Raw genomic sequence first — 21,505 nt, forward strand, 5'->3', positions numbered from 1 at the left:
GACATTCAGTAGCATAGCTTGGGGCAAACTGTGGTCAGAGCTCATTTATAATTCAGACATCCTTTAAATGTATTTATTAATTATATTTTATAACCCAGTATATTTGATTTTTACATAAAAGACTGGGAAACCCAGGCTGGGTATATAAGAGTCACAGATACAAATGGGCAAAAACTTTATAAGTGGCAATATTCTGGGAACATTTATTTTGAGAACTAGCTTATTAAGAAAGTTATTTTGCTCTTTAGGGTCTTAAAGGTGTTCAACCTAATAACCTAAATGATAAATAAGATGATCAGGGTTCAGGAGTGATTATTTGGTAATAACACAGTAATGATCACAATAACAATTAGCATTAATTTATTCCCTCTTCTGTGCCATATTTTGCTATTAAGCATTTTATAGACATTATCTCATTTAATCCTAACAATGTAAGTATGAGGTAGCTACTTTTATTATGTTCATTTGATAGATGAGGAAACAGAAAGCACAGAGAGGTTAAATAACTTGCCCAAGATCACACAGTAGTATGGCAAATGGAAGAATTTAAATTTGAATCACCCTTTCCTGGTTAGGCCTCTTGCCATTTCCCCTTACAATCTTACTGGTTCAGAAATACATGCATGCATATATACTTATATAAACACAAAAAATGTCTTAAAAATAGAAATCAAAACAAGAAAAGAAATAGAGCAATGTGGAGGATTAATGAAATCAAATGAAGGCAAAGAATCTCTTCTCCTGCAGTCTCTGGACTCCATTCAAAAATGGTTAGAGCATGACCTGTTGGAATTCCTGATAATTAAAAATAATAAATGTAATAATAGCAATAAATTCTCATGACCTGCCTCAGATCTTGGAACCTCAGAAGGATTATTCTGGCCCATTAGGCTTCTATGACAATCCCCTAGACCCAGAGAGCTTTCCAATTTGACAGGAAACAACTCAGCAATTCCTATCCTGAGGCCAATAAAGGTATTTCCTTTTCTGTAAGTGCCTGAACCTCAACTTTGGGTTGAAACTGTCTCTGAGAATCCCAGGGCACGCTTGAGGTCGAACCTATAAATCTCCATCATTAGCAAGCAGGCTGGGAGGGTGCCAAGTTCAGCAAGAGGCTCTGGGTGGCACAGGCCTGTGCTTCCTTAGATGTAATGAGTCTCAGGAAAGACCCAGGAATCAGCAAAGTGAATCCTACACTCCCAGCAGATGGTCCAGGCAGAGAACAAAGATCAGAAGGAACTGATGAGAGGCTACCTCCAGACAATTAATCTGTGCTTCTGAAGGTCAACTGGGCCAAGTGATTGTGGAGCGGGAGGGAAGTTTTAAGGAAGACTGCATCTCAGGAGGGACGGCAGCTCCCGGAAATCAGGCTGAATCAGTGGAGGTTCCTGCTGGGGCTGGGTAGACATCGTCCCTGTGCTCTACTGATCCTACAGGGCCAGTATCTATGCCACAATCATGCTCTGCCAAAGAGGTGGTAGGTAGACTCTGCCTCTGCCTCTGCCTTTGCATTCTGGAGCCTCTGGGGTGGTGATTAAAGTTGACTTCTTCCCATCACACTGGGACAGCTTCAGGAACAACAGTGATTTCCCAAGGAGCTGTGTGCAAAGTGGGGAGAAGCGGCCAGCTTGGGGTGGAAGGGAGCTGTGATGAAGGAGTACGAGCAATGGTTAGGGAGGTGGACTGGCCTTTGTCTGGAAGACAGCCTAACTTAGTTTCCTCTTAGAGATGGGCCAAACAGTTGTTTTTTCCCCTTGCAGAGCTTGCCATTACAGACAAAATTTCTGGCAGAAGCATAGCCCATTAACAAATGATGAGGCCTGCATGGCCAGGCTGCAGACACAGGTCTTTCCCCAAAACATGCCACGCTTCAGTGACCACACAAGCTATTGGACGCTCTGCAGGACCAAAAACACAGGGTCTCACTTTTCATTGTGAAAGGTCTAGGTTTTTTCTTTTCTGCTCCTCCCCCAACTCCTTCCCAGTGTCCTACTGGCTCCGTTCAAGCTTTAAAAAGTATGGGGCAATAAACTTCAGAAGAAGGAATGGGGAGGAAAAAAGTGAGCTTGTTAGCTGATGTTTTATAAACACAGTGAAACCCGTAGCACAGAGCAGACGGAGGAGGGGAAGAGAATGGTCGAGGACAAAGGCCCCGAGAAAACCCCGTTATAAACACAAGGACAACGCAGTGAAGCTTCACCAGAGAAACAGAAATAATAATGGGAATCAGTACCAGATGGCCCTCCTCAGAAAAGAAAGCAGGAGTGAGAACATTTCTTTTCAAACAGATAATGTAAATCAAAGTTCCCAAACATTTTTTTCTCTCTTATAAATAACGCTGCAGCTCTGGGGCGCTGCGCGACGCCAGATCATCTGGGAAAGGACAACTGCCTTCTCCTGGCCCACACAACATGGGTGGGATTGGAGGCAGCTCACAGTTTCAAGAGGAATCTCCTCTTTATTTCTCTTTCCTTCTCAGGGTCTTCACCTCAAGTGACTCAAATAAAAAGGGACAGCAGATGAAGGTCACCATTCTCTGGCTAAGAAGGCCCAGTTCCTTTGTTCCAGGGGTTGGCGTTCCTTCTCTGTCAGACAGCCCAAAGTAATCCCCATCAAAGTTAACAGGTCTGAATCAGGACTTCCAGCCACGCTTGAGGTTTATATACAGCTTGTCTCAGAGAGGCAATGCTTTTCAGACACTAATCTCTTCTTGTTCCCCACTCTTTGAAAATGGGCCTGTTAACATTCTGTTTTATTTTTAGAGCAAATGATGCCTGGGAGGGGCTCTCTGTTAAGCAGTAAATGGTTTAGAAGATCGGCTCTCCTTGGAGCCTCTTCCACCCACTGGGGAAGGTGCCAGGGTGCTAGATGGCAGAGAATGGGAGGTAATGACAGGCGCACAGCGTCATCCATCCGTTTCAAACGGGAAATTCCAACCATTTCAAAAGACCTTGGATGAAGTGACTGGGGCGAAACAGGAAATGTGCTTCAATTGTCCCCAGAATAATACTAATAACATAAGAGCTCACATTTATGGAGCGTTTACTATGTGTCAGACACTGAGCTAAGTGCTTTACATGGGTCATTTAATTCAATCCTCACAATGGCCCTCAGAGGAAGGCATTCCCATTTTATAGACAAGGGAACTGAGGCTAGTTAGTGGCAGGGCCAGGATGCAAACCTATATCTGATTCCAGAGTGTGCACTTTTAACAGCTACTTTACATTGCTTGCGAATAAGGCTCTTCCTCTCAGCTGGAAACACCATGCAGTCAAGAAGGAAGAGTCCTGGATTTGAAGTGAGACCTGGGCTGAATCCCAATTCTGCCATTAGTCAGTTCTATGACCCTGGGCAAGTCACTGCCCTTCCCTGGGCCTCAGTTTCTTCATTTGTGAAATAGAAATTTTCATTTATTTCACCTGGTTGGATTTTCTAGTAAAGAACAGATGTTAATGTTAAATCAACAGTTCACTTTTCTAGCCTCAATCTACACAACCATATATTTATTTTATAAAGGAGAGAGGCATGCTCATGGGCACTGCAGAGCCATACACATGAACACACATACACGAGTGTGGTGAAAGAGGGCAGAGTTTGGAGGCCTATAATAGAATCACACTTCAGAAATGGAGATTAAAAATGAGCAGATGAGCCTAGAGGGGAGTGAAAAGAACTTGGACTATGGAGCCAGAACGACTGGGCTCAAACCCAGCTCTGCCATCTACTAGCCATGTGTCCTTGGGCAAGTTATTCAACCCTCTGAGTCTCAGAATCCCCAACTATAAAGTAGAGATGACTACTCCTCCCTAATTAAGGTTCGAATTACATGATACGAGGCTTCTAGCACAGCCTTGTATATGGCAAGTGCTCGATACATGACATTTCTCTCCTTCACTGACCAGGACTCTGATGTGTTTGACTTCTTCCTTTAGATTAGTTATTGTCGCTGGTGGGTGGGCTCCTGGCTTGGGGAGATGGGGTCACAGAATGGCTCAGGAGGCTTCCCTTGCTCCCTGGTCACCCTCTTGGCACTATGTGCCAGCCTCTATTTCAGTTGGCCGGAGCTGCCAACTGCAAGTCTTACCTTCCTCACAGCTCTCGCCCTTGTAGCCAGGATTGCAGATGCAGGTGCCCATGATGCAGGTGCCATGGTTGCTGCAGGCCACATCAATACACTGGTTGGTGGGCACATCACACTCGGCGCCTTTCCAGCCACTGTGGCACAGGCATCTGCCCTTCATGTACTGGCCATTTCCGCTACAGAGCACGGGGCAGGAAGCTGGGGAGACAGCACCAGAAGTCTGGCATGAATCAATGTCCAGCACACCCCAACTGCCTTTGTCCCTTCCTCCTCTTGTCCTGCCTGGCTTGACCAGTAGCCTCAATTATGTTGCCACAAACACCCATGTGTGCCCATCTGTCTTCTTCTCTTGCTTTATTTCTTTCCATTTTAAACACATCTAGATTTGTAGGTGATGGTGCACAGTGCAGGACCTGGCAGGGTAGGTATCCACTTAACCCCATCCCCTTCATATTGCTGATGGGGTACAGTGGCTGCCGGGAACCTCAGACAGGAAGCTTCAGTCTGTTCCTCCATCTTACTGGAAAAACCAGTGGCTGGGCCTCCTGCCTGCCCTGAATCCCTCCTCCAGCGCTCTCCTCTAATAACACTCCATTTGCACTTCCGCACACCTCATCTGCAGCGCCACTTACTGTCCTCTTTAACCCAGCAAATCTCAGCTTCCCTTGCCTTTCAGGCCTCCACTCCAGCCCCATACACCACTGTCCCCTTAAGAGGAGAGCAGAGCCCAACTTGGCTCTTTAAAGTATTATCTTTTCATTCTGCCTCTTAGCGTAAAGGGTTTTGTGATCTTCTCTACGAAGGATACTATATAAAAATAAATTATACTGCATTGTGGTATAAGTACTTACCAGTCTTATCAAGATCCAATAAGGCTTTTTTACACATGACTCTTAACTTTAAGTGCATACGGGACGAGACGGTAATTCTCGTTAGAAGGAATGACTCATCTCTCTCTGTACCACGTTTCCCTGGCCCCCACCTGGCTTCTTTCCTTTTTAAACCACTCAGCAGGTAATCACTGTGTTTCCTTGGGCCTGCTAGCTTTGCTGCCTCAAACTGAGTCTATCTCACATTAGGAAGAATAAACAGACTCTCATGGCATAGTACTTGCAGGGTGTAGTTCACGCAGCCTGGAAAACCATCTCTGCCTTCTACTTACAAACAATTTCTCAAGCCTCAGGGCTCGGGTGTAGTGTCACCCTCATTTGGGAAGAATTCCCTGAAATCATCCCTTCTACTCTCAGACTGCTCCTCCCTTCTACTCCGATAGAAGCTCCCTGCATTTAACTGTGTTATAGTATATTTCTCTTATGATTGTACTGCTTTGCAGTTGTCTATTTACTTGTCTGTCTCTGAGACCAGACTCAGAGCTCCCAGGATTGGGTCTTGCCTAGCACAGCACCAATCCCTAAAAAGACACGAAGCAAATGGCTACTGAATAAGGGAAAAGGTAAAAAACAAAAGAAGGGGCCATGTTAGTTTCCCAGGAGAGTGCCAAATTCTCAGGATTGCAAATCTCCTTGACATTTTCCTTGTTAATTATTCCAGGACAGAAATGATGGCCATAAGTACGGGATAGATCGTGGGCAGCCTTTTAGATTATCTCCACAATGTTTATCATGGGCACTGACTGTGTCTAAATATCAGGCACCATTAGGGTCCTGTGTAGAAAAAAGTGGCCTGGCCTTCTCAGTCCCTCCCCTTGGGGTCTTGGCCGATTCTGCCTGTGCTGTTAGAAGGTAGCAACGGAGCAGTCCTCAGACTCCTCATTTATAGGCCAGAGAGACATCACACTAGCATGAAGATAAACTTCAAAGATGCATGGCCAGGGATGATCATTCCTATAAGAGGAAATCAACTTTTAAAAGAACCCCCACTGCCACTGCACCTGCCCCAGCAACAGACACCAACTTCACTGTGACCACCCCACAGTGAATTCGCCCTCCTTTCCTGACCTCCCCAATCATCCACATATGGATAACAGTGGCTGACAAGGTTATGGCTCTGCCTGCACTCCTCCCTCCAAGGGCTTCTGGAGAATGGCCCTTGGAAACCCTTCTCGTGGGCATCAGAAGGTGGGCTGGATTCTACACTTGCTCTGAGAAGTGGAAGTGAGCTGCCTGAGGGGTCTGGGAAGCAGAAATCCAGAGCTCCAATGCAGAGTTCTCACCTCTGCCACAGTCGGGGCCCAGGAAACCCAGGAAGCAGTGGCAGGTCCCAGAGATACAGTCACCATTGCCATAGCAGTTGCTGGGGCAGTTATCCACCGACTCTGGGGGGAGAAAAGAGAAGAAGAGTTGAAAACAAATTTCCTTACCCAAATACAGAGCCCAGGAATCAAGCCTTAGGTTAACCAAGTCCCACATATTTGGGCTATTGTGGCCCCGTCACTGAAAGGAATGAATGGAGTTAAAATTCTGTTACTTTTACTCTTATGGAAGCACAGCTCAATTGACGTTATCAGAAGTTCTGGAAAATCTCTGCCTGAACCAAATTTTTATAAATCAAATTTGTATCTCCAAACACATTAGAGATTCTTCAGCTAAAAACACTGAGAGAAAACAGTTTAACCTGTGAACAGTGGTTTTGTCTGGATGGTGTGTTATTGGGTGATTCTTATAGTCTTCTTTATACTTTTTGTATTTTATGCTTTTCTCAGAATGGACTGATATTCCATTACTTTGTTTTTACATAAAGCTACTGAGCATTTACAAATCTGTCTTTTCCCACCTCTGACTTTTCATATATCCATGTAGGTCCCCCACTGTCTCTCACTGCAGCCACTACACCAGCCTGAGGCAGGCCTTTCAGCCTTCCCCTTGCTGTTCACCCTGATGTGTTCACCACCCAGCAGCCTAAGTGATTTCTTTGAAACAAATCTTATTCTATCACTCTCCTTCTTAAAACACTTCAAGGGCTCCCCATTTGCTGAGATGAAAAAAATCCAAGCTCTTTCCAGAGGCAAAGAAATTTTCTTCTTTGGCTGGGTATAGTGGCTCATGCCTGTAATCCTAGCACTTTGGGAGGCTGAGGCAGGTGGATTACTTGAGGTCAGGAATTCGAGACTAGCCTGGCCAACATGGTGAATCCCCATCTCTACTAAAAATACAAAAATTAGCCTGGCATGGTGGCATATATCTGTAATCCCAGCTACTCAGGAGGATGAGGTGGCAGAATCACTTGAACCTGGGAGGCGGAGGTTGCAGTGAGCCGAGATTGTGCTATTACACCCCAGACTGGGCAACATAGTGAGACTGTGTCTCAAAAAAAAAAAAAAAAAAAAAAAAAGGTTTCTTTCCTACTCCCTCTGCATTACTTACAGCCCCAGACACGCTGTCTGTCATGCCCCCCTTTTGCAGAGATGTTCCTTTCTCTAACTCCTCCTAATACATTTGGTACATGCTCTGTGTGACAGGTCAAGAAAATATGGAATCAATTTCAGAAAGATTTTAATCAAAAGTCAGGCACTGTTTTGTAGCTCCTGTTGGTAAACCTATTATCTGGAATGCATGTTTATTTGGAACAGCTCATTTCTCAATAATGTTGGATGTGAAATGAAGCACAGAAGCAACTATGTGCTGAATGCCTTCTTCGTGCCATGTATTTCCACAAAATTTATCTTATTTCACTGTCACCAAATCTGACAAGCACATATTGTTATTCCTATTTTACTTAAAAAAAAAAAAACAAAAAAAACCCACAACAACAAAAAAACAGGTGGCTGAGAGAAATGAAGTGACCTGTGAAAGGCCACAGATACTTTATCAAAGAGGTAACACTGCAAAGACTAGAACCCGAGCCTTCGGGCTCCACGCCTGGCCTTGCTGCAGGACACTATGCTATCTGGGTCTTGAAGGAACTTATTCCACAGCAGAATCCAGGGAAATGAACAAGGCATATCTATGGTATGGGATCCCCTAATTTTTGTGTCCTGATCGAGAAACGCAGGCCTTGACCGCTCTGTGACCTACACAGCCATTTGCAACTCTTCTGCAGGCTGGAGTCCATGCTGAAGCCTTGAACATTCTCAGGTACTGAAAAAGGTGTTTAGGTTGTTTCCCAAAACAGTAAAGAAACTAGCCCTGGCCTTGAGCCAAACTCCTTAAATCCCCATACAAACTCCATACCCTGGGCACCTTGCTGTGGAGATACCTAGGTAGAACATCCCTTTCTCTTGCTGTCTGCACGAGAATTGCTATGGCACTCTGTAAGTTCCCCTAATAAACACTTTGGACTGATCAACCTGGCTTTTAGTGCTTCTTTCTTTGCAATCCCAACCAGTCCTATCTTGGGATAGTTTGGGGTACCCCCTCATGGGAACTTCCCTGCCTCTACTTTTGAGGTGACTCTAGCTATGGGTTCACTGGATGAAACAGTGGGACAGTGAAGCCCATCCTGAAGGCAGCAAAGGATCTATTTGTAGGATAGAGAATTCTATGACTTTCAGAGTTTGGAGGGATCCTAGAGACATCCAGCCCAATGATCTCATTCGGTAGAGAAGGAAACTGAGACCCAGAGGAAGGGCAGTGACTTGCCCGAGGTCTCAGAGGGAACCAGTAGAGTCAGATTTGAAAGTAAAGGAAAAGGTCAGTTAGGCAGGCAGAGTTAAGGATTCAGTCTGTTGTCTTAGCTCACAACTATAAGTCATGAAGCCAAGATCTAGGCCTCTGTTAAATGAAATGTTACTACATTAGATACAAGGCTTGCCTATAGGAAATTTGCAGCTTAATTGGGAGAACAAAATAATAAGTCAACTGTTGAATGAGGCATAGAAAAAGTTCTGCCTGGAGGTAAGAAAACCTCGTTTTGGGGTCTACTCTTTTAGTACCATGATCTGTGACCTAAAGCAACTTCCTTCCCCTCTCTGGGCCTCACCTTCCTGATACGTGAAATGAAGGCAATGGTGGAGATGATTCCCTGCAACTGCTTCCTGTTCTAAAATTCTGAGTCTATAATTAATTAAGAGATCAAGTGTGGAGAAAAGGCATCTAGACAAGGGCATCAAAACTTAAATGCAGCATAGCACTTAAGGGTAGTACAGTGGCAGCTGGAATGGGGCGAAATTAGCAGAGGGAAGGCTTCTCAGAGAGCGTGGGCTTGAAAAATGGCTTGGTGATATATAGGTGGAGGCGGCAGCATTTATAGTATGGTGCATTTTCAAGAAATGTCCTTCTTCAAGGTCTTCCACTATTTTTAAAGTTTGGAAAAATGGTCCAAATGTGTGGCTCCTTTTGTGAGTGGGCAATTCCACTCACTCAGTGTTGTCTCTGCTAACACAAGCAGTGTTTTATATTAACACAGAGTTAAGAATAAGAAGGTCTAATCCAACATGTGACCTCATTTCAGGGCAAAATGGTCTGGGTCCCGGTAGAGCAAGGCTTAGGCTGGGGACCTGAGATCTCTATTCTCCATTGGCTTTACTTGGAAGAATCCATGTTCCCAAGACCTTCAAGTCAGTAGTGGATTCCTAAACACTGTTTTTAGAAAGGACCATTTAGGAAGTTTCATTCTGAATATTCTTTTAAAAAATGAAAATTTTGAGTAGTCTAAGGCAAGATAATTTCCACTTTAAGCTACTGGGCTAATTGTACAATCGGAGAGACAGTCCTGCCTGCAGGGCTGCAGAAGGAGTACAGAACAGAAAGGCAGACGGCCTGGTTTCCAGGTCTTGTCCTGCTACTGAGTGGTTGTGAACTCTTGGCCATGCCACATGACCTTTCTGTACCTGTTTTCTCATTATTGCACTTGCTCCTCCCATATGTTCCTGCCTGGCAACTTCTACTCCTTCTTTCAAATCTAGTTCAAATGCCACCTCCTTGGAAAGGCCTGGACATCTTAAACAGGCTAAGTTACTTCCAGAACTCTTTTCCCCTCACCCTTATTAAAATACCATATAGGCTTCATTGTTGACTGTGAACTCCTTGAGGATAGAAATTGAGTTTATTCATTTATGTATTTTCCCTGGTATTCAATCCAGAGGAGGGTCTCAATAAATATTTGTTTCTACTCCTGAAAGAATTCCACTAGATGAGCTCAGAAATCCCTCCCAGATCTAAATTTCTATGGTTCAATCCTTCTCAGACCCAATGGTATAAAGTATATCTCCTAATAAAATTACTATAAATATAAGCTGCATTTTTAACAGGATCAACTACAGATAAGTGTTATATACTTTGTTAGATTCTGATTTCCCGAGTCTGTGAGATACATCCTGTTTATCATCTGCTAAAAAGCCTTCATAGTGAGAAAGGGAAGAAAGCATATTTTCTGTGACTGAGTGTAGTGTTGGTTGCTAAACCTGACAGCATAGAAGCCTGTTTGCTACAAAACTTGCCCCAGGCTACTGGTGTGAGAAGGCAGAAGTTTTAGGAGACATGAAATAATTTTAAGATAGCAACAAGGAAATGGAAAGGAGATATATAATGTTTTCTTTTGATAAAATGTTTATGTATATATTTATCTTCCACTTGGAGAGATTTCAACAACTTGAGGTTCAGTTAGGATCCCACAAATAATGAGTCTCCACTGACCAGGTATGTCTGTGCTACAATCTAGGGCAGAAGTTACATTCTTTGGCTTGGGAAAAGTGTGAACTTTAATGCGTAAGTACTGTGGATGTTCCCAATCAGTGTTTGTTGAGTTTCTTCTCCCACAGTCTCTCCTGCTTTGCTCATGTTCACAGTGCAGCTGCCTTCATTTAGCAGAAGGTGTGCCTTTAGATCTTCTTGGATCCAAATTAAAAATTCAGCAGCCTACGAATAACTGATTTTCATAATTGGGTATATGGCATGTTGGAAAACAGGGGCCTTTCCCCCAGCTTGTTTTTCTATCACAGCAGTGGGCCCTGGTAAAAAATTTGATTTTCAGCAACTTGTTTTTCCTTTCATCTGTATTGGAATGCAGAGTTTAAGTGTTTCCTTAGCTCATTCTCTGGACATGTGTTGTGAGTGGGAGTGTTCTTTGGATGTTGAACAAGATATTGCTTGAAATACAAAGGGGCAACTGAAGAAGGAAGAAAAGACAACAGTGCTGCTTCCCAGTGGAGACATGGGAGTCAGGAACCCACAGAGGCCTCAGGGAACCCACTGCGGTGCCTGTTTTGACTATTCACTATTCCTGATTTGTTTTCAGAAACAAGTCATTAGCGCTGCTATGTCAAGGTGAAAGATGATCACAGCTGATAACTAAGTTCTCCTGAGTCCAGGGTTGATGTCGAGGAAAGTCTGCCCTCATTTGCATCCTTCTGGTTTTCCTTTCTAAAATCCTGAGGCCTCATTTCGTAGGAAACAAGGAGAGACCACAGAAGAAAATCCTGTTAGGAGAACTACCTGGACAGCCCAATTGCCTCCTTAACTGTCTCACAGGGGCAGTAACACCAGAAAAGGAAAGGCAGCTTTTCTCCTCTGTCAGCTCGCCACAGCATGGGCATACCTGCCTCTTGCCTTGCTCTGAGTAGGCAAACCTCTGTGGACATGCAAGCTAGATGCTGGACTCCAGCATCAAAGACAGAAGGAACCAGCTTTGTGAACGAGGTCAAGGCCCACTCGACATTCTCATTCTCTCCTTTCTGCTCACCCCACACTTTTCCCTCCCTCCCAGAAGCTCCTGTATGTTTTGTTCCCTTGTGATATGTCCAGGCTGATAGAAACCTGTATTTACTACTAATATCTCCTTCTGTTTTTGTTGTCTCCTTAAATCGTAAAAGTGGTTGTCAGGAACTCTTTGGGAACACCTGGTTGAAGTACCAAGGTTTACCCACTGCCAGAGATCTACCTTCTGACTCCTCCTGGCTTCCCTGGAGACATTTATACTTTAGGTTACACCTATTACATTCCCTTTGTTCCTGAAATAGAAAGATTGGATTTATTATTAGCAACCAAAATGAAGAAATGGAAACAAACTAGATAGCATAGCTGGGATTTAATTCCACAACAACTCAAGGTTGAAGGAAGAGTCCAAGAGAGATCCTCTCATTCCCTCAAATGGAACTTTGAAAAGCATATCATATATTCTAACTTAATCTTTATAAGAATTATGAGACCTAGGTGCTTATGTCATCATTTTACAGTCTCAGATAGAGAATGGGAGATGAAGTCACCTTCTCAAGGTCACACAGCTGATAGGGGAAGATCTGGTAGGTGAACCTGTCCTATATGCAGCCAAAGTTTGCAGCATTTGGCCTGGACCAAAGTATGAGCTCTGGAACCCTTTCCAGCTAGGTGCCTTTGGACAAGCCATCTCTATACATTAGTTTCCTCATCTGTGAAATGGGGTCAATGGTAATACACATCTCAGAGAGTTATTTTGAAGACCAAACAGGGTGATGCTGTGCATGTAAAGAGGTTGGGCCAGGACCTGGCAGAGCTGGTATTTTGGTTTTAAGGAAGGGTCACACATGACTTCCGTTTATGAATTAAAACAACACGCTGACTTGGTCTAATGAATCCAAACAAGGAAATGTGGGTTTCTGGGGGGTGAACACACACACATACACACACAAGACACATGGAAACTCCCCATGGTAAAAACTGGAAAGCAAACACGCAATGCTTCTGAATGTGAAGAAGGCAGGGCATTTGGGTAAATTTTCTCCTGGGGGAAAGCACTGTGAAAGCAAATTAAACTTGTCTCCCAGAAGCGCAAACACAGGCAGGCTCATGCCAACATCTGAAAGAAGTTTTCTCCCAGTGCACTCTAGATTGGCACTGGGCAGGTGCCAGGTGCTGGAAAGCTGTTCCATGGCCTGTGAGGTGTCGGTCCCTATAGGTGCTCCAGTTTTCTTTGCAGATGATGGAATTCAAAGGCCTTCAGTCTGCAACAGTCTAGGTCAATGCAATGACAAAAATTTGACAAAGCCCTTGACAGACGGGGCTTGAAGCCAGTTCTGTGGTGACATTTGAATTGGAAGATCTGTTTTCAGTCATATCCAGAAGTCTACCAAACACTATTAAAACCTCCTTATACGAAAATTAATTCAAGATGGATTAGAGACTTAAATGTTAGACCTAATACCATAAAAACCCTAGAAGAAAACTTAGGTAATACCATTCAGGACATAGGCATGGGCAAAGACTTCATGTCTAAAACACCAAAAGCAACGGCAACAAAAGCCAAAATTGACAAATGGGATCTAATTAAACTAAAGAGCTTCTGCACAGCAAAAGAAACTACCATCAGAGTGAATAGGCAACCTACAGAATGGGAGAACATTTTTGCAATCTACTTATCTGACAAAGGGCTAATATCCAGAACCTACAAAGAACTCAAACAAATTTACAAGAAAAAAACAACCCCATAAAAAAGTGGGCAAGGGATATGAACAGACATTTCTCAAAAGAAGACATGATACAGCCAACAGATACATGAAAAAATGCTCGTCATCACTGGCCATCAGAGAAATGCAAATCAAAACCACAATGAGATACCATCTCACACCAGTTAGAATGGCAATCATTAAAAAGTCAGGAGAGGATGTGGAGAAATAGGAACACTTTTACACTGTTGGTGGGATTGTAAACTAGTTCAACCATTATGGAAAACAGTATGGCGATTCCTCAAGGATCTAGAACTAGAAGTACCATATGACCCAGCCATCCCATTACTGGGTATATACCCAAAGGATTATAAATCATGCTGCTATAAAGACACATGCACACGTATGTTTATTGTGGCACTATTCACAATAGCAAAGACTTGAAATCAACCCAAATGTCCATCAGTGACAGACTGGATTAAGAAAATGTGGCACATATACACCATGGAATACTATGCAGCCATAAAAAAGGATGAGTTTGTGTCCTTTGTAGGGACATGGATGCAGCTGGAAACCATCATTCTCAGCAAACTATTGCAAGAACAGAAAACCAAACACCACATGTTCTCACTCATAGGTGGGAACTGAACAATGAGATCACTTGGACTCGGGAAGGGGAACATCATACACTGGGGCCTATTATGGGGAGGGGGGAGGGGGGAGGGATGGCATTGGGAGTTATACCGGATGTAAATGACAAGTTGATGGGTGCTGATGAGTTGATGGGTGCAGCACACCAACATGGCACAGGTATACACAGGTAACAAACCTGCACATTATGTACATGTACCCTAGAACTTAAAGTATAAAAAAAAAAAATAGGTCTAAGGAAGGATCTAGAAGAAAGATTGTTTCCTTGATTATATTCAGTCTCGGTTGTCTGTTAATTATTTCTTTGGGGACAAACCAACTTTTACCAATAAGACTGTGAGCTCCTTCAAGACAGGCTTTATGTCTGGTTCTCCGAAGAGTCTTGTGAGTGCTAAACACAAACCAAGAACTCAATAGTATTTATTATATTGATAAACTAAGCAGGAATACAAGGGGAAAACAGAGGAAAGAGGTCAGAGAAGTGGGGGTGCCACAATAATCAGGTTCCAGAGGCGATTGGTGGCCAAGAAACACACTGTTTCCTTTCCCTCTATTTTTTTATTATAATGCCTAGAATAAACAGTGATAGGAAGTTCAATTTCACATTGTACTCTCAGACCATATTTGGAGTTCAGCAGTTCACATCTGGGAGTCACACTTAAGACACTGATGAGATATGACTCACATGTTCATTGAAGAACAACCAGAAAGATAAAAGAACTTGAAACTACATTTCAAATAAAGAATTCTTGAAGGAATTGAAAATTTAGCTTACTAAGGGGGTTATGACATCTGTTTAAAAATATCTGAAAGGTAATTAGGTGAAATAAGGACTTTGTTTTGTGGCCCTAATAGGTTGACCTGAGTCCAGTGAATAAGGACTATAGTCCTTGGGAAATAGACTTGGTTCAAAAGAAGAATGAACTTACTTTCTAAGAGTCAGAGCTGAATACTTACTATGTTGGGTTACGTTCTGCTTATGTGTATCTGCCCAAATATTGTAAACTTCTTGAAGGCAGGAAATGTGTCACTCATCTCTGGATCTCTGGCAAATAATATCCTCCTTGACTCGAAGCAGGTAATGAATGTTTGTTAGCTGAATGACTAAAATGAATGACCTAGGTGATCTAAAAAGTCATATATTTTCAGTCGCTGGATGTATTCAAGGAGAGAGCAAATTAATGACTAGTGGGGATACTGCAGGGAGTATTAAAGATGAAGTGTATGGCATCTTCCAAGCCTGAAATCTTAGGACTCTGTGAGTCATGGTGTAAAGGAACTTGCTTGGACTGTCTCAAGAAACTTGGGTTCTAGTCCTACTCCTGCCATCCACTTGTTAAGTGACAATGGTCAAATTCCTTCCTCCTCAGGGCCTTTCTTTTCATCTACAAAATTTATCAAACTTATTCAGTAAATATTTACTGAGAATCCACTCTGGCTCAGGAAGTGTTCCAGTGAAGTGGATGGCTTAAGTGATTGGTCAGGTCTAACCTCCTGTGATCTAATGAATTAACCCGAATTGTCAGGGCTTACAAAAAGATACATACAGATGAAAAAGCTGAGAAAAGAATCATCATATTCCATGAGAACACATGGATACAGGAACGTGAACAACACACACTGGGGCCTGTTGGGGGTTGGGTGGAGGGAGAGTATCAGGATAAATAGTTAATGCATGTGAGGCTTAATATCTAAATGACAGGTTGATAGGTGCAGCGAACCACTATGGCACCCGTTTACCTATGTAACAAACCTGCATATCCTGCACATGTACCCTGAAACTTAAAATAATTTTTTTCAAAAAAAGAAAAACAATAGACAATAAATAGGAACTAAGGGCTGATTTACATTTTATTACTTCAACCAATACAAACTGGAAGTTAAAATTAAGAAAAATAAGTCATGTTCGTGGCCCGGCAGAGGGTAGAGGGGGAGATGTTTGCTCATTTCAGGGGCTACCTTAACTTTTCAATCCTCCCTGCGGTTCCTGAGATAACAGTATCGCATTATCATCCATCCCTTGACAGGAGACTCAAGCAGCCCGAGATTGGCCTGCCAGTGCGCCGTTGTGGGCTCTGGTTCTGCTGCATCTCCCAGCGGTGCCCCATGAGCAGGTGCCAGAGAGACCACTGAGACACACACCAAGTACCGGGGAGACAGCCAAGTGCCGCGCTCTTCAAGGGCACGAGGCCCGTCTGAGGAGAGGCAAGTGCTCCCAGGAAATGCCTCGTCCTCCCTCCACCCTTAACCACAGCTGCTCCAGCGCAATGCCCCAGCCTCGGCGCTGCCCAGCGGCGGCCCAGGTGGAAGAGACAACGCCCCGCCCCGTTCCGACTGCCCACAGCTGATTGGACCCGGATGAACACCTGACCCAAGCCAAGCTCAGGCACAGGCTGAACGGCGCTCTGTGACTCAGCCCGCTGGGCAGAGGTTCCGGGCCAATAAGAGCTTGTTCTCTAGTATTTGAACTAAAATGTACCCAGGGAACTTAGCATTAGGGAGCGGGAGCCAAAGGAAGTGATACGAAGAGACGGGCAGGTGAGGTCCTTATGGCCAAGGAGGAACCAAAGTGAAGAGGAAGCAGTCCTAAGTGAGGAGAAAAGGCTTGTGAATGGAGCCGAAGCCTGGAAAGAGGCGGGAACACTGCAGCAAGACCAGCAGGGAAGCCCATGGAGGAGGAGAATGCATGAATGAAAGGCCCCTGAGCTGCCCGGATTCCTAGAAGCTTCTCGGTGCCTATTTTCGTCCCCAGCAATAGGAATCTTTTAGAAACGACTTCACTGCCACAGCAGCTTTTCCTTGAGATTGCCTGAGTGTGTTTTGCTCCTTGCAACGGAGAAAACTAATTTACCTTGGCACCTCACCAGGATCTACCTCGTAGCTTGGAGGCTTTGATGATAGCTGATAAGGGCAGAACTTTTTGTTTTTCAAGTATTTCCACATACAGTTTTATTTCATTCTTACAATAGCTGTGTATGTAGGAAGGGAAGGTGTAATCCCGCATTTTGTAGATGAGAACATGAAGGCCCAGATACTTGCCTAAGTTGATGCAGCTAATAAGTGACAGAGCCACTATTAAAATCTGGATTTCTACTCCTACCTAACTTAGGGATTCTTCTACCATACCACAACTGCCAATCCGGTTAAAAAATAAAAACAGGCTGTATTAGTCTGTCCTCATGTTGCTATAAAGAAATACCCGAGACTGGGTAATTTATAAGAAAACAGGTTTAAACGGCTCATGGTTCTACAGGCTGTACAGGAAGCATAACACCAGCATCTGCGTCTGGGAGACCACTGGAAGCTTTGAGGCGTGGTGGAAGGCGAAGTGGGAGACGGCATATCACATCGAGCAAGAGCAAAAAAGGGAGGCGGGGAGGTAGGCGTTACATGCTTTTAAATGACCAGATCTTGGGAGAACTCACTATCATGAGGACAGTACCAAGGGGGATAGTACATACTTCCTTTTCAGAAATCTGCTCCCATGATCTAATCACCTCCTACATTGGAGATTATATTTCTTTCTCTCTCTCTCTTTTTTTTTTTTTTTTTTTTTGAGATAGAGTCTCGCTCTGTTGCCCAGGCTGGAATGCAGTGGCGCGATCTCGGCTCACTGCAACCTCCACCTCCTGGGTTCAAGCAATTCTCCTGTCTCAGCCTCCCAAGTAGCTGGGACTAGGGGCGCACGCTGCCAAGTCTGACTAATTTTTTGTATTTTTAGTAGAGATGGGGTTTCACTGTGTTGCCCAGGCTGGTCTCGAACTCCTGAGCTCAGGCAATTCACCCACCTTGGCCTCCCAAAGTGTTAGGATTACAGGCGTGAGCCACCGGGGGATTACATTTCCATATGAAATTTGGATGGGGACACAGATCTAAACTATATCACATGCTGATCCCATTCCTTTTGCCTCTAGATTAGTCAATTATAGAGTCAGGACTACTGCAGAAGATGCTGCCAGGGCCAGTACATTCCAACTGGTATCTATTTTGGCTTTGTTAACTGAAACTGGTTTTCAAACATGCCTACCGGTATTCAAAAATCAAAATGCTGCTCCAGCCACTTGCAACTGTATCATACTTGGACAAAAATATTGATTTGATCAAGTCTCTATTGACTCCCCTGTGTTAATGCTGTCAGAAGGGAGGATCCAAAGCATAGTCCTTATTCTTGAGGAGCACTGGGAAGGCTTTAGCCTTTAGAGTCACACCAATCTAGGTCTGAATTCCAACTCTGTGACTTCTGAGGGTGGCATTTGGAGAAGTCACTGTATCTGAGTCTCAGTTTACTCATCAGTGAAATGAGAAAACCATTTGCCTTACACAGTTGTGAAAAATAAAACCACCATATATATGCACCTGGTACATAAAAGATACTCAGGAAATATTACTTTACTCCTGTATAAGCTCTGTGATTTTCAAACTTTATCCTGTGTCAATCACCTGAAAGCCTGTTAAAACATGGATTGCTGGGCCCTACCCACCAGAGTTTCCAATTTAATAGGTCTGGGTTAGGGTCTCTGGTGATGACGATATCCTTGGGCTGAGTACTACTTTGAGAACCACTGGTCTGGAAGAAAGACAGACTTTACACACAAGTCTGTAAAAAACAAGCTAGAGGGGGCAGAAAGATCTAAACTACCCAAGAATGCAAAAGAGCCTGTGGACCAGTTCCAAAGAGGAGGGCTTGGTCCTCCAGGAGGTAGTATTTGAATAGCTCTTAAAGAATAGGCAGCCTTTTCAAATGCAAAGCAGTTCTGGGCAAGATGGAGGTCAAGTAAGAGTAAGAGCCAGATCCAGAATAACCCTTTTTGCCGCTCCCACGCAGTGACCTGCTGATCATAACGCCAACTTCATGTCAAGTCTGTCTCTGGGACAAATTACTTAAGAAATCAGTGTAAAACACTCAACTCAGCTGCTGGCTAGAGAGTTCCATCTAATGAGCATCACTTTGTGTTGAATTATTCTGTGATGACAGACAATGCAGGAAAAGAAACAGGTTCTGAGGAAGTGGGGTGTGGGGAGCTGCTAATTATTCTCCAAATACTTATCCAGGCTTGTCACCAAGCTCTCAACTACTTACAAACCAAAGGGAAAACCAAACCAAATCCCTCTTCCTCCCTTTTTTTTTTTTTTTTTTTTGGACGGAGTTTTGCTCTTGTTGCCCAGGTTGGAGTGCAATGACACAATCTTGGCTCACTGCAACCTCCACCTCCAGAGTTCAAAAGATTCTCCTGCCTCAGCCTCCCAAGTAGCTGGGATTATAGGCATGTGCCACCACGCCTGGCTAATTTTTTTGTATTTAATAGAGACGGTGTTTCACCATGTTGGTCAGGCTGGTCTTGAACTCCTGACCTTAGGTGATCCACCCTCCTTGGCCTCCCAAAGTGTTGGGATTACAGGTGTGAGCCACCATGCCCAGCCCATCTCCTCCCTTTTAAGTCAGCACAGTCAGGTACGAAAATGCACAAAACTATATAAAGATAACCTAGATACTTACAGGTAAAAACCTGTATGTTGGCTTAGACTTTACTTGGAAAATGGAAATATCCAGGCTATGTTACTTGTGGCCGGGACTGCTGCATCAGCATTCTAAGCGGACTTCTGTTTCCAGGCCCGCCCCTTTGTGATATCTACTCCAGATGACAAGGGGCAGCCTTTCATAGGGTCACTGTCCCTTATCATCTGGAGTAGATGTTACAAACAGGAGCCCCATGGACACTTCTGTTTACGTAGTGTTTTCAAAAATTTGAATTAGTTGCCAGAATTTTTTAAAAACGAGATGAAAGAAAAATCTTCATGTTCACTTTAATATATCTATTTTGATACTTAGCACTTGTTAAATATAAAAAAAAAGTTTTAAAATTGGAAGATCCAGCATGGGAATAATCTCTTCTCATTTAGGGCAAACCCAGACCCTGTGATCAGCCACAGGCCGTCTCTGTAGCTTCCTGCACTAATGTCACCTGCCTGGTTTCTAGGCATCCGAATATGCCACCCAGGCCTGGAGCAGTGTTTTCTAAAAGTCACTTATTTGGGTACTGCTTTTATGCCGTTGCCACATTCACATACCATCTGTCCTATTACTCACTTAGCATTTTTTGATTCATTTATTTTCTTAACTTTATTTAACATAGAAATTCAATATCACTATGAAATAATGATTTGCTATATCTAACTATATTTTTCCAGTTTACTAAAATAAATACATAATTTTTGAAACAGAATCTGTCTATGTCTAATCTAAAATAATCTTGAGAACTATACTTTAGAAAACACTGGAGAGGAGAAAGCTCAAATTTCTGAACCAGGAGTTTAAGGATCCAATTGCCCTTTTCAAGCAAGGTCTTCCTCATGCCCTCTTTGTGCTGCTGCCAAATTACTCCCCACCCCCAACCTGAACCCACACTCCCTTTTCAGCCTCCCTGACTGAGCCCACTGCTCATAACTTTACCTGAAAATCCTCCTTTCCCCCTTATCCACTTGTCCAAGTCCTATCCATCCTTCAAGGCCTATTTATTTATTTATTTATTTATTTATTTGATGGAGTCTTACTCTTGTTGCTTAGGCTAGAGTGCAGTCGCATAATCTTGGCTCACTGCAACCTCCGCCTCCCAGGTTCAAGCGATTCTCCTGTCTCAGCCTCCTGAGCACCTGGGAATACAGGCATGCGCCACCATGCCCGGTTCATTTTGTATTTTTAGTAGAGATGGGGTTTTTCCATGTTGGTCAGGCTGGTCTCAAACTCCCGACCTCAGGTGATCTGCCTGCCTCAGCCTCCCAAAGTGCTGGGATTACAGGCGTGAGCCACTACACCGGCCAAGGCCCAGTTTAAATATTACCTCTTTTGTGAAGGTCCCCCTGGCTCTTCCTAGCAAGACAGAGCTCCCACTTGAATCCTGATGGCAATTTACTTCTATCTTTCACTTATCACCTACTGCTGTCTACTTTGCAATTTAGTTATGTATGAGCATGGCTGTTTTCCCCTAGTAGACTGCAAATTCACTGAGAGGAAGGATGCATTTCCAATTCTCCCTCTTATCTGTGCTGCCACAGTGACTGGCACAGGGTTCTGTCTGGAGTAGCTGTGCAGTCCACACTTGTTAAATATCAAATGACAAAGGGCAGTTTGTGGTTGGTTTCATGTCCTTTGGTGTGTTCAGCCTCAAATCTTAAGGCTGGGCTCTTTCTGTGGAGCCTGAACTGCTTACTTCCTTGCTGATTTCTGTGTTTTCAAATTCTCTTCTTATAAATTGTTTCCAGACCTGCAGCTTCACTGTGATCTGTCTTCCTCTGGGCCTCTTACATTTAGCTAGACACGGCACTGGCCTCTCTTCTCCCAAAACAGCACTAACCATGTATTTGGGGAGCATGTAGTAATATCACTTTGCAGGACCCCAATTCTTTTCTCTAGCAAGAGCTGCCAAGATGGCGTCTGTGAATTATGTACTTAAATTATTTCTATCAGGATATAACACAATAAGTTGATTAGCAAGATGGATAAATTCTCAGGCTCTGGT

At 43.7% G+C, this 21,505-nt stretch overlaps 1 protein-coding gene across 1 annotated transcript in view; it reads right to left on the reverse strand.

Annotated features, from left to right (window-relative positions):
* Positions 1-21,505, reverse strand: part of TENM4 (teneurin transmembrane protein 4) — a 3,098,737-nt gene that overhangs the window by 150,174 nt on the left and 2,927,058 nt on the right. The window contains exons 18-19 of the mRNA XM_050757454.1: positions 6,255-6,356; positions 4,085-4,279 (exon numbers count right to left, since the gene is read on the reverse strand). Coding sequence (XP_050613411.1) covers positions 4,085-4,279; positions 6,255-6,356 — 297 coding nt within the window. The remainder of the gene's footprint in view (positions 1-4,084; positions 4,280-6,254; positions 6,357-21,505) is intronic.

Source organism: Macaca thibetana, chromosome 14 (genome assembly GCF_024542745.1).
Source record: "Macaca thibetana thibetana isolate TM-01 chromosome 14, ASM2454274v1, whole genome shotgun sequence".
NCBI lineage: Eukaryota > Metazoa > Chordata > Mammalia > Primates > Cercopithecidae > Macaca > Macaca thibetana.